The 15,184-nt window shown below is 36.4% G+C and overlaps 1 protein-coding gene across 5 annotated transcripts in view; it reads left to right on the forward strand.

The window, feature by feature from the left end:
• The window catches only part of LOC105479922 (integrin subunit beta 1), a 59,423-nt gene that overhangs the window by 20,265 nt on the left and 23,974 nt on the right, over positions 1 to 15,184 (forward strand). For all 5 annotated transcript variants that reach the window (XM_071070247.1, XM_011738255.3, XM_071070246.1 and 2 more), the window contains 7 exons: positions 2,149 to 2,215; positions 5,104 to 5,189; positions 7,641 to 7,863; positions 9,397 to 9,567; positions 11,498 to 11,736; positions 13,859 to 14,014; positions 14,859 to 14,954. In XM_071070247.1, coding sequence (XP_070926348.1) covers positions 2,149 to 2,215; positions 5,104 to 5,189; positions 7,641 to 7,863; positions 9,397 to 9,567; positions 11,498 to 11,736; positions 13,859 to 14,014; positions 14,859 to 14,954 — 1,038 coding nt within the window. The remainder of the gene's footprint in view (positions 1 to 2,148; positions 2,216 to 5,103; positions 5,190 to 7,640; positions 7,864 to 9,396; positions 9,568 to 11,497; positions 11,737 to 13,858; positions 14,015 to 14,858; positions 14,955 to 15,184) is intronic.

The following is a 15,184-nucleotide window of genomic DNA, read 5'->3' on the forward strand; positions in this document are numbered from 1 at the left end:
GAAAGTCAGGTTCTTCTCATCTTATTGTGTACTTTACATCCAAAATTATTTTGTAACTCTTTTTTTTTTTTTTTTTTTTTTTGAGACAGAGTCTTGCTCTTTCGCCAGGCTAGAGTACAGTGGCGCGATCTCAGCTCACTGCAACCTCCGCCTCCGGGGTCCAAGCGATTCTCCTGCCTCAGCCTCCTGAGAAGCTGGGATTACAGGAGTGTGCCACCACGCCCAGCTAATTTTTGCATTTTTAATAGAGACGGAGTTTCACTATGTTGGCTAGGATGGACCTCGTGATCCACCCGCCTTGGCCTCCCAAAGTGCTGGGATTACAGATGTGAGCCACTGCGCCTGGCCCTCTATAACTCTAAATGTTGCTGCATTTTATTATTGTAATGACTAATAGTCCATAAACTTGATGCAGTTAGATTTTCCTGTTATTGGATATAGCATATTTACATTTTTGCTCTTGTGAATATACTGGAGTACTATACTGAATGTGTGTGTATGTGTGTATCACCTTTTATGTATTTAATTATTTCCTTAGGGTAAATTCCGAGTAACTGGATTATTAGAGGGTAGAAATTTTCTTTATGGTTTTTGGTATAAATTGTCAAATTATTTCCTAAAAAGTTGTATCAGTTCACAGAGCTACCAGTTGGTTTCTCGCAGCCATCTGCTATAGGTTTGTTGGGTTAAAAAACTTTCCGTTTTTGCTAGTTCATCTTATGTTGCTTTAATTTACATTTTTCAATAATGATTAAACCTAAACTTTTTTTGTATAAATTTGCTTTTTTGAGTATTTCTTCTTGTGAAGGGACCGATATTTATTATAATTATTAGATTGGCTGCTAGTCCAAGAGCATTAAGTAGTTAAGGGATCAAGTGAGCAACCAGTGGCCATAGCCATCTTTGACCAATCAAAGATATAGATTCATATCGTCGTGAAAGCTTTGATTCCGAGAAAATAGTTTTATATGTGTATATATATATATACACACACACACACACCCCCACACACCCCCCTAATGGTAGGAGATTGGGGTAGTTGTATTTAATATATAGAATATTACCTAATTTTTTTGTTAGAGGTTCTAGAAGACGAGACTTTTTCAGTTTGTCTTATGCCGTCCTTGTTTTAATGGGGGAGAGGTAGGGGTTTTGGACACTCTAGGAAGTTGAAACTGAATATTTTACTAATTGCATGCATAGAAGTTGATTTTCTCTTCTTTTCTTTTCTGTCTTTTTCTTTCTCTTTCCTTTTTCTTTTTTTTTTTTTTTTTTTTTGAGATGAAGTCCTTCTCTCACCCAGGCTGGAGTGCAGTGGCACGATTTTGGCTCACTGAAACCTTTGCCTCCCAGGTTCAAGTGATTCTCCTGCCTCAGCCTCCCGAGTAGCTGGGACTGCAGGCACCCACCACCAGGCCTGGCTAGTTTTTAGTAGAGCGGGGGTTTCTCCATGTTGGCCGGGTTGGTCTCAAACTCCTGACCTCAGGTGATCTGCCTGCTTCAGCCTCCCTAAGTGCTGGGATTCCAGGTGTGAGCCACCGCTCCTGGCAGAAGTTGATTTTCTTAAAAAAGAGAGATAATAGGAAAACAAACTCAAAAATCTATTTGGAACCTTATACAGGATGTTGGCCTTAGCTTGAGGAGAAATAAAAACTGAAGCGCATTGTTAGCAGGGGGATGACTTGATCAGGTTTTTGAAAATGAATGTTCAGCATTGAGGTAACTGAGACATCTGGATATGCCGGTCTGGGCCCCTGGGAGTTGCAGGAGATAATGGAGATAGAGATTCCGTGAACTGAGTACTGTTGGTAGCTTTTATGGTGTTGAGGAATACCTAACACTGATTTTTTTTCTTTTTTGAGCCCTGTTAATTAAATGTTAAAATATATTTAGTTTGCTTTAGAGAAAGGCACGAATGGATTCTGGGGCTCTGGTATGGAAGCTGTTTTCGCAGTGTAGGTGCAAGGTGAGGGAACCAGCTAGGGAGGGAGATGGGTGAGGGTCTGTGGAGAGGGGCTGGAGTGAAATGGTTTGAGAGACAACATGTTTATAAAAGCAATAGAAGGTACAGTGGGGGAATACTTTCTATTTAATGCATTTTTCATTTTACTTCTTTCTAATTAATACAAGGCACATTTTACATTTCAGATGAATTTACAACTGATTTTCTGGATTGGACTGATCAGTTCAATTTGCTGTGTGTTTGGTCAAACAGGTAAAAACAAAAAGTTTTCTTAGTTGTCCTTTCACTTCTGTATCTTGTATTGCTTTTTGACCAGTTAGGTTCATGTGAGAACCTAAGTCATAATCATGCTGCTCCTTCTGGAAGCCCTGCAGTTATCCCTCTCACTCAGAGAAAGGTCAAGATCCTTCATGGTCAGGCTCCCCTCACCCCTGTCACCCGGGATGATGGGAAACAGGTTGGCTGGTGAAGTACTAAAATGCTAGGGGTTGAACACACTGCAGGAAAATCTTCTGAGAACACGAGAGTGTGTAAGTGAACAGAAGGCAAAGGCAAGTAGTATATTTAGAAGCAAATGAAGTAGATGTATAGAATGGAGGATTATGAACTATCCATTATTATCTACAAAGACTTTCTAGAAGACATTCTCACTCTTTGATAAAAAAGTCTTGCAAAATGTTGGCATCATCTAGGAGAGCAGTGAAAATAAAGCTGAAAATGTATTTAACACTTCTATAAAGATGTGGCTCCACATCTGGAATAATGGATATCCAGTTCTCTCGTCTAAATCTTGAAAAACTACACTGCATAGAGCAGTTTGAGATCAGGATTGGAAGGTAGTAAAAATGAAGCAGGAGACCGTAAAAGTATCGATACATTTAAATGACATAAAATCAACAATAGCAAAAAAATTCTGTCAGAACACTGTAAACAAGATGAGAAACTAAACAAAGGTTCGACTTCATTAATGTGTGTAGAAATCCAGTAAAAACTGAGGAACATAAAAAAATTTGCAAAAGACATATAAAAGACATGGTTAGTAAAAATATGAAACAATGTAAAACCTGAAATTGGTAGGCTTGACCACTGAATTGATATTCTATTTTACACTTATTAAATGAGCAACAGTTTTTGAATATTAAAGCACTTTGTTTTCTTGGGAATGTGATAAAATGGTATTTGTACACTGCCATTTTGTGGGAGCTTATATTAGTAGTGTTGCCCTATGGTATCCATGGGGAATTGGTTCCAGGACCTCCTTCAGATACCAAAATCCACAAATGCTCATTGACCCTGATATAAAATGGCATGATATTTGCATATACCCTACACATATCCTCCTGTATACTTTAAATCTTCTCTAGATTACCTATAATACCTAATACAATGTAAATACTATGTAAATAGCTTTTGTACTGTATTGTTTAGGGAATAATGACATGAAGAAAAGTCTGTACATGTTCAGTACAGACACTTTTTTCCCCCAAACATTTTTGATCTGTGGTTGCTTGAATCCACTGATTTGGAAACCACAGATACAGAGGGTCAACTGCATATTACTTTTGGGTAGAAATTAGTGTGTATAGAGAATTTTAGAAGTGTTAATATACTCTTCAACTTAGTAGTTAGTTATTCTTTTGGGATGTTTGAAAAGGAAATAGATGGGTACTAAGGTTTATATATAAGACTGGTCATCAGCATGTGTATATGCGTGTAGTACAGTATGTGTATATGTGTACTTGGGGTATTTATGTGTGCATGTGAGCAAGCATGTGTGAACTGTGCACACTTACATTTGGAAACAATCTAAATTTATCCAGCATTAGAGTACACTCATATTGAAATATTACATAATTAAAAGCTTTTTAATTCTTTTTAAAAAGAATTTGTAATAAGAATAAAGCACTTAGGATAAGGTATAAAAAACAGTATACAAAACTGTACAACTGTATATATAAAGTGTATCCTCAGTTTCATGTAAATAATACATCTATTAATATATATATATATGCTTGCTTCCCCTTGCTATTTATCTGCATAGGAAAAAGACTGGAAAGAAATAGGCAAAAATGTTAGCAACAGTCCTCTCTTAGTTAACAGATTCAGTGAGTTTTAGTTTTTTCTTTATGCTTTTATGTGTTTTCCAGATTTTCTGTAAGAAGCATGTGCTGGGTTTATAATCAGAAAAGATACATTGGAGACAGTCTGTATTAGTGCTTACCATGTAGAAGGCATACTCTTCCTTAGGTGGATGCAAAGAAACCTAAAACATACTTTGAACATAGGGCCTGAGAAATTCTGGGATTATGGATTAGATGAATATGGACTTTTCAGTTATTTAACATACTGAAAGCAAAGGGAAAGCCCTGAAGATTCTTGTGGGTATGGTAGTATGAGTTAAATAAAGAAATAATGCTTTACCCAGTTGTAAGAAAACTCATGAGATTTATGACAATCAAGAATGATAAATTCTGAATTATGCCTTTGAAAAAAAGAATGTTGTCTTTGATATAGAAGACAAGGAAGATAACTTATGTCTCTCTGTGGCTTTCAGTGTCAAGGTGATGCAAAAATCATGGTCTTAAATTTCGCATTGTTCTCACTGGTTTGTGGGAGCTAAAAATTAAAACAATTGAACTCATGAAGATAGTAGAAGGATGGTTACCAGAGGCTGGGAAGGGTAGTGAGAGGATGGGGAAGTCTAGAGTGTTACTGGTTACAAAAAAATAGAAAGAATGAGTGACCTAGTATTTGGTAGCACAACAGGGTGACTGTAGTCAATAATAATATAGTTGTATATTTTAAAGTAACTAAAAGAGTATAATTGGATTCTTTGTAACACAAAGGATAAAGCCTTGAGAGGATGAACACCCCGTTTACCACTATATGACTGTTATGCATTGTATGCCTGTATCAAAATATCTCATGTACTCCATACATGTGTACACCTACTATTTACCCACAAAAGTTAAAAATTAAATTTAAAAAATCCTGCCGTCTTTGGGGAAGGTCTAGTTTAGATGGTACCTACGTGATAGTATTTATATTTAACATATATATTGCATTGTCATTGTGATTTTGATTTTTCATTATTTTCTCTCTGACACTTTACATAAAATGTTCTTTCTTCTTTCTGACAGATGAAAATAGATGTTTAAAAGCAAATGCCAAATCATGTGGAGAATGTATACAAGCAGGGCCAAATTGTGGGTGGTGCACAAATTCAGTAAGTAAGGTTGCTCAAGTCCTTTCCATTTCTTCTCTGGTCATTTAGTGTGACTCAGTGCTATATCCTTGGGAAGCACATATTAATTTTTGTGTAAATCAATACTTATTGAATAACCTAATGGTCTGGAGCTATGTGGTTCAACACAGCAGCCACTAGGCATATGTGGCTATCGAGCACTTTCATACAGATTAGAATTGCTCTGAGTTTCAAAGATATACACGATTTCAAAGACTTAGTATTAAATAAATAATAATGGTGAAATGATAATTTTTGTATATTTAAAAATAATGTTATACCTGTTAAAATTAATGTTCTCTTTTTCTTTTTTTAGTGTGGCTACTAAACAGTTTTAAAATACATATATTCGTAGCTCATCTTTGTGGCAAGTATTGTATTTTTACTGGAGAACCTTCAAAAAAATCCTAGTCATTTAGTTTGACTGTTTTAGATTTCCCCCTTTTTGATGGGGAGGTATGAATTAACCTTCCTAATTATATTTGAGTTAAAACTACTAGAATTGATTTGCATCCCAATATAAGCTCATTGAGGTCAATTAGGGTTTGGATTTTATTCACTTTTGTCATCTCTGTGCTTTTGCTAATACGGTACCTTCCACAAAGCCTACTAAACGTTCAATGAGTCAATGAATGAATGAATGAATAAATCAAAAGAGATGGTAAGGAGAAGTCATTTTGAGGTTGTATAATTTATTCACAGACTGAATAACTAATATCAGAAGGTCAAGGGGTTATTGATTGTGTTTTCATGCAGGCATTTGGGTCCAAATTTCAAGTACCTGTATTTGTACGCCTAAGTGGTCAAGTGTCAGATATGTCGTATGATTTGACCACATGAAAGAAAAAATGAGAAGTTTTGGTTTTTTTTTTCAAAAATTTTCTAATGGTACTTTCAAAAAGTGGTGTGTTGGGATTACATTGGCAACAGTGGAGGAAATAAGGAGTGTTGTGAGTTTGTCTCAGGCAAGGCTTATGTAACTGAAGCTCTCGGTTTTCATATCTGAAAATGAGGCTGATAATATCCGCTTTATCTATTGTTACAATAATTAGAATTGATGAACTTAAAGCAGTTTCACTTAAAAAGTTCTAAATAAGTGGTAGCTGCTATTATTGTTAACATATCCGTTTTATGGGGACTATAGTTTATCTGTAGTTGAGGATTATCTTGGCTTTTGAACTTTGGAGCATAATTCTTAAAATTTTAAAGGCTTTCTGAATATATTCAGTGAAATTTTATTTGGGTGTCATGATTGTAAAGTTTCCTGGATTGATTAGTATTTAGAAATGTGTAATTCACTAGGATCTTGTGCTTTGGTAGGTAGTAGTTTAGGTTTAATAAATGAAAGTAGTGCAGCTTTGAATTATCTGATTTTGGTATTCCCCTCCAGTTGTTGATTACATAAATACTCTAATTAGTGTGATGTTTCTCTTAAATATCCCTGTAAAAACCATTGTGTTCTTTAAATTTAAATATCTTCACTTACTATTACTTTATACAGCACCATTAAATTGATACTTGATAAATAAATACCATATATAATGTCACTGATCCCCCTCCCCATTTTCACATTTCACGAAACACCTCTATTCACAGTCTTTATATAGATCTTTAACAGCAGTGTTTTTGAATTCACTAAGGTACTTTTCAGTTATCTGATTAAATTTTTATTTGTGTCTAAGTTGTTTAAGGTATAGCACATTTAAAATCTTTGTCATTACTAGAAATTTTACTGCTGCAAATATCTGTTCTCCTGCCATTAGGGCCTTTTTTTCCTTTTTTGAAATTTACCTGGCATTAGGACCTTTACCGTTGTCATATACTTACTATTTTGCTTTTTAAAAAATTTTAAAAAACGTATTTACAGTAATAGCTAATACTTGAAGTTTTTTCAAACCTGTGGGAATACTTATTTAATCTGTGCTAAATTTCGTGTTCTCCTTTTAAAAAATGCCATAATTAATTGAGATGCTTTTAAGCTCATCTGTTTTCCCTAAACATTGGGTCGTTCAGCATATTGTGGTGGGGAGAGTGCCACATGAGAGGCTTTGTAAGGACTTTTCAAAGGGAAATTTTGGAGAAATGATCTGATATTTGGGTGTATGTGTATACATTATTAGTAGCCATTAACCATGCTCAATTAGTGATTTCACTAAAGAAATTGTTTTTGATACTCTGAATTACAAGATAGAGCATTTACTATGTACACTTGGGTCAGTTCTGGGAAAGGTATTACTTTCTTGGAAATGATTGTTTTTTTAACAAGAACCCTTAGCACAGTTTGGATGAAGGGAGCATTTTGTTAAAAAGCCAGAATTGAGGTACAGTAGATGTGATTTGATGTTTTGCAACTTAATTGCTTATTTGCAATCGTTGTGTAAAAAGGTTTGACCATTACACTTTTCATTTATACCTGTATTTTATGTCATTTAGACATTTTTACAGGAAGGAATGCCCACTTCTGCACGATGTGATGATTTAGAAGCCTTAAAAAAGAAGGGTTGCCCTCCAGATGACATAGAAAATCCCAGAGGCTCCAAAGATATAAAGAAAAATAAAAATGTAACCAACCGTAGCAAAGGAACAGCAGAGAAGCTCAAGCCAGAGGATATTACTCAGATCCAACCACAGCAGTTGGTTTTGCGATTAAGATCAGGTATGGAATATGGAAGCCCAACTCTGTGAATACCTGTGTGTTTACTTGAAGCATTTGACACCAGCTTTATGCAAACTCTGACCATTTTCTGTTGAAGGCTCGTTTTTACATGTGGACTGGCACTCAAAAATGTGGAATTGGTTAAATTTTAGAAAAGTTTTGCAGATACAACAATTGTAAAACATATATACTTGGAATAATATTAAATGTTGCCTTATGTTCAAAGTAAATTTTGTTAAAGATTCAGAAAATATTAATTAGCTTTAGTGAGTTTTAAAAATGAAAGTGTTCATCCTCTGGTCTAATTATGTAATATATTATAAAAGCAACAATTTAACCTGTTCTTTTCCTTTGCATTTGTTTAGTATTATTAAACTGTGAAGGTTTTTGTAATTATGTCTGTCAGCCCCACATCTAAACATGAAGGAAAAGACAAGCCCTCTTTCTCCCTTTTCTGGTTTCCAACCTTCTTGTCAGGAGAATGGTAGAGTGGCCCTGTCCCCTGACTTCCCTCCCGGCGCCCTTCCTCCCCTCCTGGCGCCCTTCCTCAACCAGGTCAGCCCTCTCCTCATCCTGCTCTAGCAAAGCTCCACCATCGCATTCAGCCTGCAGACCCAGGGGACCCTTGTCAGGGCTTTTTTTTTTTTAAACACTTCTGTACCAAGTAACACTTTGTACTTTTTGAAATGCTCTCCCCTTGATCAGTGATACTACTCCTCGGTTTTTCCTTGTGTCTCTTACCTTTGCCTTCCAGGCCTCTTTTTGTGTCTTTTTTCTCCCTCCCTTTTTGTAGTCCACCTGAATGTCAGTTTTGCTCTCATGGCTTTAAAACCAGTTGTATGCTGCAGCAACAGAGACTTTTTTCTTGAGCTCCAAACCCATTTCTCCAACTGCCTATTAGAAATTTTTATAGAGAAAACTACAAGTTAAAATTTTAATTACATTTTCATCCAAACCTTCTTTCTCGTGTATTTCCTAAGTAAATTACATTAACATCTCTTGCATCTCTCTCTTCTCCTCCTTCATCATCTCTCTCTGGGTTTGTTTTGTAGATTAGCTAGTCTCTTTGCCTCAGTAATTTATTTTTAAAGCTTTCTGCCAGGTTTTCTAAAGTAAAAATTGGATCGTGTTATTCACTTGCAGGGAGTGGCTTCCCATTACACACAGAATGGAGTTCACAACTTCAGTGTCTAAAAAGTTGTACCCTATCACGTGTTCTGCCTTGCTCTCCCCAGACTAATTTATGATGTTCTATTTGTTTCCTTCTCTTGTAAACTGACTTTTTGTCTGTTTTGTCCACTGTGGATTGGGAATGTCTTTTTTTATCGTTGCATCCTGAAGGCCTGGTGTTTTAAGTATTTGTTGAATGAAATTGAATTCATACCCATTGAGTTACTTATGGAATTCCCAGGTTTTTGTAAAAATTATGACAGCATGTTTTATTTTATTGTGTTTACCATGTAAATCACATTTATTTGTTTCTTCTCGTTTGCCAACAGGCAAGTTTCATTTTCTAATGTCTTGTCTAATTAGGGGAGCCACAGACATTTACATTAAAATTCAAGAGAGCTGAAGACTATCCCATTGACCTCTACTACCTTATGGACCTGTCTTACTCAATGAAAGACGATTTGGAGAATGTAAAAAGTCTTGGAACAGATCTGATGAATGAAATGAGGAGGATTACGTCTGACTTCAGAATTGGTAGGAATGTTGGAAACATCGATCATTTTCATTATAAAGTCTTGGCAATTCTCAAATGTTGTTTTATGTTTTCTTCCTTTGTTACTCTCTACATACTTGTGAGATAAACAGGCCAGTTTTTTAGCCTTTTCTGAGTGGAAATTGATATTCCGGTCACACGTTTAATAATCTTTCTGCCACCTTGTTCCTCTGTCACTGGATGCTACTGTTTAACACAGATTGTACCTCATACTGACTTGCATGCTTGTTTTCACACTAACTTGATCATTTATCTATGACTTATTTTATTTTATTTTTATTTTTATTTTAAGAGTTTCGCTCTTGTTGCCCAGGCTGGAGTGCAATGGTGTGATCTCGGTCACTGCAATCTCCGCCTCCTGGGTTCAAGTGATTCTCCTGCCGCAGCCTCCGGAGTAGCTGGGATTATAGGCGTCTGCCACCACGCCCAGCTAATTTTTTGTAACTTAGTAGAGATGGGGTTTCACCATGTTGGCCAGGCTGGTCTCGAACTCCTGACCTTAGGTAATCCACCTGCCTTGGCCTCCCAGAGTTTTGGGATTACAGGCGAGAGCCCCCATGCCTGGCCCTTAGGACTTATTTTATAAACATGTATTGAGTACCCAGATTTTATCTAATTACTAGTTAGTATGGCTGTACCTGCCTTTACAGCCTGATCTCACCTTAGACCTGGATTTTTCATATGGTGATGATCTGTTTTCCAAACCTTATTTTTCCCATTTCATGCGTCCCCAGCTTAACCTCTTTTTTGCCTGCTTCTCTCCACTCCTGTTGCTGCAGAGGTTTAGCAACAGAAAATTAGAAAGATTTGACAATCATGAGGCCTAAGAGCTGCCTTTCAAAAACTAGCCCTATTTTAGTGGAAACTTTAAAAAAGAGCACTTGCTTAAAATGTTCTTTTATTCAGTAAGCATAATTCAAGGACCATGGCATTAGGGAACTCCTACCAAATCAGTCTTTTTTAAAATGGCCAGAATTCTAGAATAGTTATTCTTTTGTTCAGCATGCCATTATTGAGAGCTGGTGTGCCAAGAAAATGAATGTGAGTTATTTTTAAAGTAAGGAGGCAAAATAAAAAGATTGACTTAGGTCTTAGTCCATTTGCGCTGCTTTAAGAAAATACTATAAACTGGGTGGCTTATGAACAACAGAAATTTATTTCTCACAGCTCTGGAGGTGAGAAGTCCAAGATCAAGGCAGATTGAGCATCTGGTGAGGGCCCTCTTCTGGGTTCATAGATGATACCTTCTTGCCATGTACTCACATAGCAGCAGGGGACAGCAGCTCTCTGGGGCTTCTTTGATGAGGTCACTGTAGGAGTCTATTCTTACGTTGCTATAAAGAAATATCTGAGACTGGGTAATTTATAAAGAAAAGAGATTTAATTGGTTTACAGTCCTGCAGGCTCTACAGGAAGCATGGCGCTAGCATCAGCAAGGCCTCTGGGAGGCCTCAGGAAGCTTCCAATCATGGCAGAAGGGAAAGTGGGGAGCAGGCTTCTCACGTGGTGGGAGCAGGAACAAGAGGTGGGGGGAGGTGCCACACAATTTTAAATACCTGATTTCATGAGAACTCCCTCACTATGTCACTCACTCACTATGTCTGACCATGGCTTGGTCAGAATAGCACCAAGCCATGAGGGATTGATCTGCCCCCTTGAGCCAAATACCTCCCACCAGGCTGCACCTTCAACATTGGGGATCAGATTTCAACATGAGACTTGGGTGGGGACAAATACCCAGACTGTGTCAGTCACTAATCCCATTCATGAGGGCTCTGCCTGAATGGACAGACATTCAGTCCGTAGTAACCAATATGTGGTAACATAGATGAATTTTTTAAAGAATGCAAATCTCTGTCTTTCCATCTATCCTTCCATTCATTCATTTATGTACCATTTTTTTCTTTACAGGATTTGGTTCATTTGTGGAAAAGACTGTGATGCCTTACATTAGCACAACACCAGCTAAGCTCAGGAACCCTTGCACAAGTGAACAGAACTGCACCAGCCCATTTAGCTACAAAAATGTGCTCAGTCTTACTAATAAAGGAGAAGTATTTAATGAACTTGTTGGAAAACAGCGCATATCTGGAAATTTGGATTCTCCAGAAGGTGGTTTTGATGCCATCATGCAAGTTGCAGTTTGTGGAGTAAGCACATTCATTTCCTATAAGAGGATATTGTTTCTATTATGTGTGTGAATTTTAAGTGTGATTTTACTATGTTAATAGAAAAATTGATCTTAATTTTCATACATTTGATTATCTTAGAGAAGTAATTTAAGTAAATCCTTAAATTGCCTGTATACAGGTGCCTTTATAAAAGCATATTTAATCTTTATGCAAACCAGGCAGTTAGTTTATTCATGCACGCTTTTAAAAGCCAGAATGCTAACCATTTGAAACAGTGGGGCAACCTCCCTGTACTGTAGCTGGTGGTCTGGATTTTAGAAAAGCCCTTGTGTCTTAACTTTCTGGTTTTGTACCAGAGATAGAATTGATGTTATTACCTGAGGCATCACCAGGAACCTTGAAATTGCTCAAAGGGAGGGTGTCTTGTATCATTTTCCTTTGGTCAGTTTTCTTCTCACTGTCTTTGAAAGACACATCTTTCACATCTTTTGAATTAGTAATTCAAAAAGAAATAACTTTAAGCTCTAGTTTTTAAGCTATATGAATAGATGTATTTTGAGAAGTGGTATAATATTTGTAATTTTAATTGTAAGATTTTTAGTAGCAAGCCCATCCCTATTGGATCAGTAATTGGCATTTTATGATCCATGTAGCAGCAGCATATTTTGAGATGACACTTTAATGGTGTGGCTGAGGCTGAAACTAGAAAAGATTGTGAGGTCAAGTTTGTCCTGTGTACCTACTCTTGTCTCATTTTTGTTCCATCCAGTGCCCCCATTCTCTAGATGACCTTCTTTGATTTTAGAGGCCTCTTAATGGTTATTTTTCAGTCAATTTTTGCTAAGGTGCTAATTGATGCCCAAAATAATAAGTGAAGGAATATGGATAGTAATACAAATTTTTCTATCACCACTGATGCTGGGCAATTTACTTAGTCTCTCCAGGGCTGTTTTCTTTTCTTTAAGAAGGGATGATAATAGTTATCTACCTCATAGGGCTCTTGTGAAGTTAAAATGCATCAATCTCTAAAAGTACCAGTGAGCATTCGGCAAATACCAATTCCTATATTGTTGTTACTTTCGAGTTTTCACTAGAGTGTTTGCAATTTAAGGTTAGTCCCTGCTATTGTAGCCGAAGCAGGTAGCATTCCAGGTAGTGCCTAGCCTTACACCTCTTTTCTTGCTAGCCAGTGACATATGAACCAGTTAGCATCTCCTTGTGGAGAGAGCATTCTCTGGGCTGCCTCTAACTAGGCCTTAACCTGTGGGATTAAACAAGCCATAGCACCCTTGGTTGTGGCTATTTTTCTGTGTTGGTCATGCTGATCCGCTCCTCTAGATGCAAAATGATTCATCACTCCACTTTTGAAAGATTGCCAGTATTAATTAATGTGATTACCACCTTAAAGGATTTTACAGTCTTATGAAGATCTAAACAGACGTATTAAATAAATTAACTAAAGCAAGTAAATTCCTGTAGTCATAAGATTTTATAATTATAAATTACCATAGTGACAAAAAGATTTTACAGTTACTTTAGATTCTTATTGGAAAGGTCAAGAATAAAGTAAATGAGCAGATAAACAGTACTGATTGAGGAGTTAGAATGGGTGAAATTATCCTTAAACAAGATAATTATTTCTGTTATAAAAAAGGGAAGCCTCATATGGTGGGCTGATAAGGTGTATGGCATAGAATATAGAGCAGATGGGTGGATGGGGACAAGACAGCAGCAGTGGGGTAAAGTAAGAATAGGCTGAGACACTTTCATTTATTCAGCAAATGTTCATCGAGCGCTTACTGCTTGTCAAGCAGTGTGCTGGCTTGCTAGCTGCTGGAGATACGATGATAAGCAGAACCAAACCAAACCAAACAACAACAACAACAACAACAAAAAACAGTTTTTAAAAAGAACTGAGAGAGATGGATGGTCAGGCAAGATATTGTTGTACATGGGATGGAAGAGCTTCATTCACTGGGCTTTGTGCATTTCTCAGCAAGATAATTAGCATTGTATAAAGAGAAGACACAGAAAAAACAGAATTAGGTTAAAATACAATGGTGGCCTGTATGAAAATTAAAGGATTTTTGTTGAATTACCGTGAATAGTGTTTTAAAATTGAAATCCTTTTCTTTTCAAGTCACTGATTGGCTGGAGGAATGTTACACGGCTGCTGGTGTTTTCCACAGATGCCGGGTTTCATTTTGCTGGAGATGGGAAACTTGGTGGCATTGTTTTACCAAATGATGGACAGTGTCACCTGGAAAATAATATGTACACAATGAGTCATTATTATGTAAGTGCTTAGTTCCTTACATAGCAAATGTGTTTATGTTGGATTTTAATGTTTAATACTAAGAGTTTGTGGGTGACTGGCTTGGGGTTTCTCAGGGTTTGAGGTTTTGCTATTTTGGTAAGTAGGGGTCCTGATTGAAAGTGCAGGAAAGCTAGTGTTGCTGTTTGTGAAGATGTGGCTTTGTATTTGCTTCCTTCTGCTCAGACAAGGGCCTCACTGGGGTGAGAAAGGGATGCCCAGATGCCACTTTCACTCTTTGCCTCAACTCCCTGCCCACAGCATTTGGTAGCACAGTCAGTACTATTTCTAAATAAATAATTTATCTAGTCTCATACTCTTTGTCTTATATGATTTTTAAAAGCAGTCACTCTGCCTTTATTGAAAAGAAATATTGGCAAAAGCATTCAGGTTCTAGAAGAAATCCAAATGGGAAATCTTGGTCTTTTTCTTAAGTTGTAGATAGTAGAATATTTGATTACTGACTATTCTTTAATTTCATTGTCCCTATATTTAATATACATAGATAATCTTACTATTTAAAACCTTTTGAATATGGAATTTTTTGTTCAAACATGAAAGAGAAGAGGATTAGCAATTCATGTATACACACTACTCACTTCAGCAGTTTATATTTGATATTATTATTTGAAAGCAGTCTTGTAATCTAGTTATATGTATGCAAGAGATGTACTCTAACTATATATAAATTACATATGTAATCTAGTTATCTAAAGCAGTCTTGTAATCGAGTTATGTATAATCTTGCATGTATGACTAGATTGAAAAATTAGAATAGATTATAAGGGTGTATTTACATACTAAAATATATTACTTGATTTCTTAGGATTATCCTTCTATTGCTCACCTTGTCCAGAAACTGAGTGAAAATAATATTCAGACAATTTTTGCAGTTACTGAAGAATTTCAGCCCGTTTACAAGGTAAATGTGTGAGATAAAAAGAACAAAATTCTAAATATTTTTGGTTGAGTTGTTAGAGGCAAATCATGTCTGAATTGAAATGTGGGAAAATGCCACCAGATAGGCAAACCGAATTTTACAAAAGTGGTTTATATTAACTTTTAATTACATATTATAAAACTGGTTTCTAGGTTTGACTCCTAAAGTTAGTTAGGATGAGACATATGGGAACTGGCATTTAAAGATAAAAG

Source organism: Macaca nemestrina, chromosome 9 (genome assembly GCF_043159975.1).
Source record: "Macaca nemestrina isolate mMacNem1 chromosome 9, mMacNem.hap1, whole genome shotgun sequence".
NCBI lineage: Eukaryota > Metazoa > Chordata > Mammalia > Primates > Cercopithecidae > Macaca > Macaca nemestrina.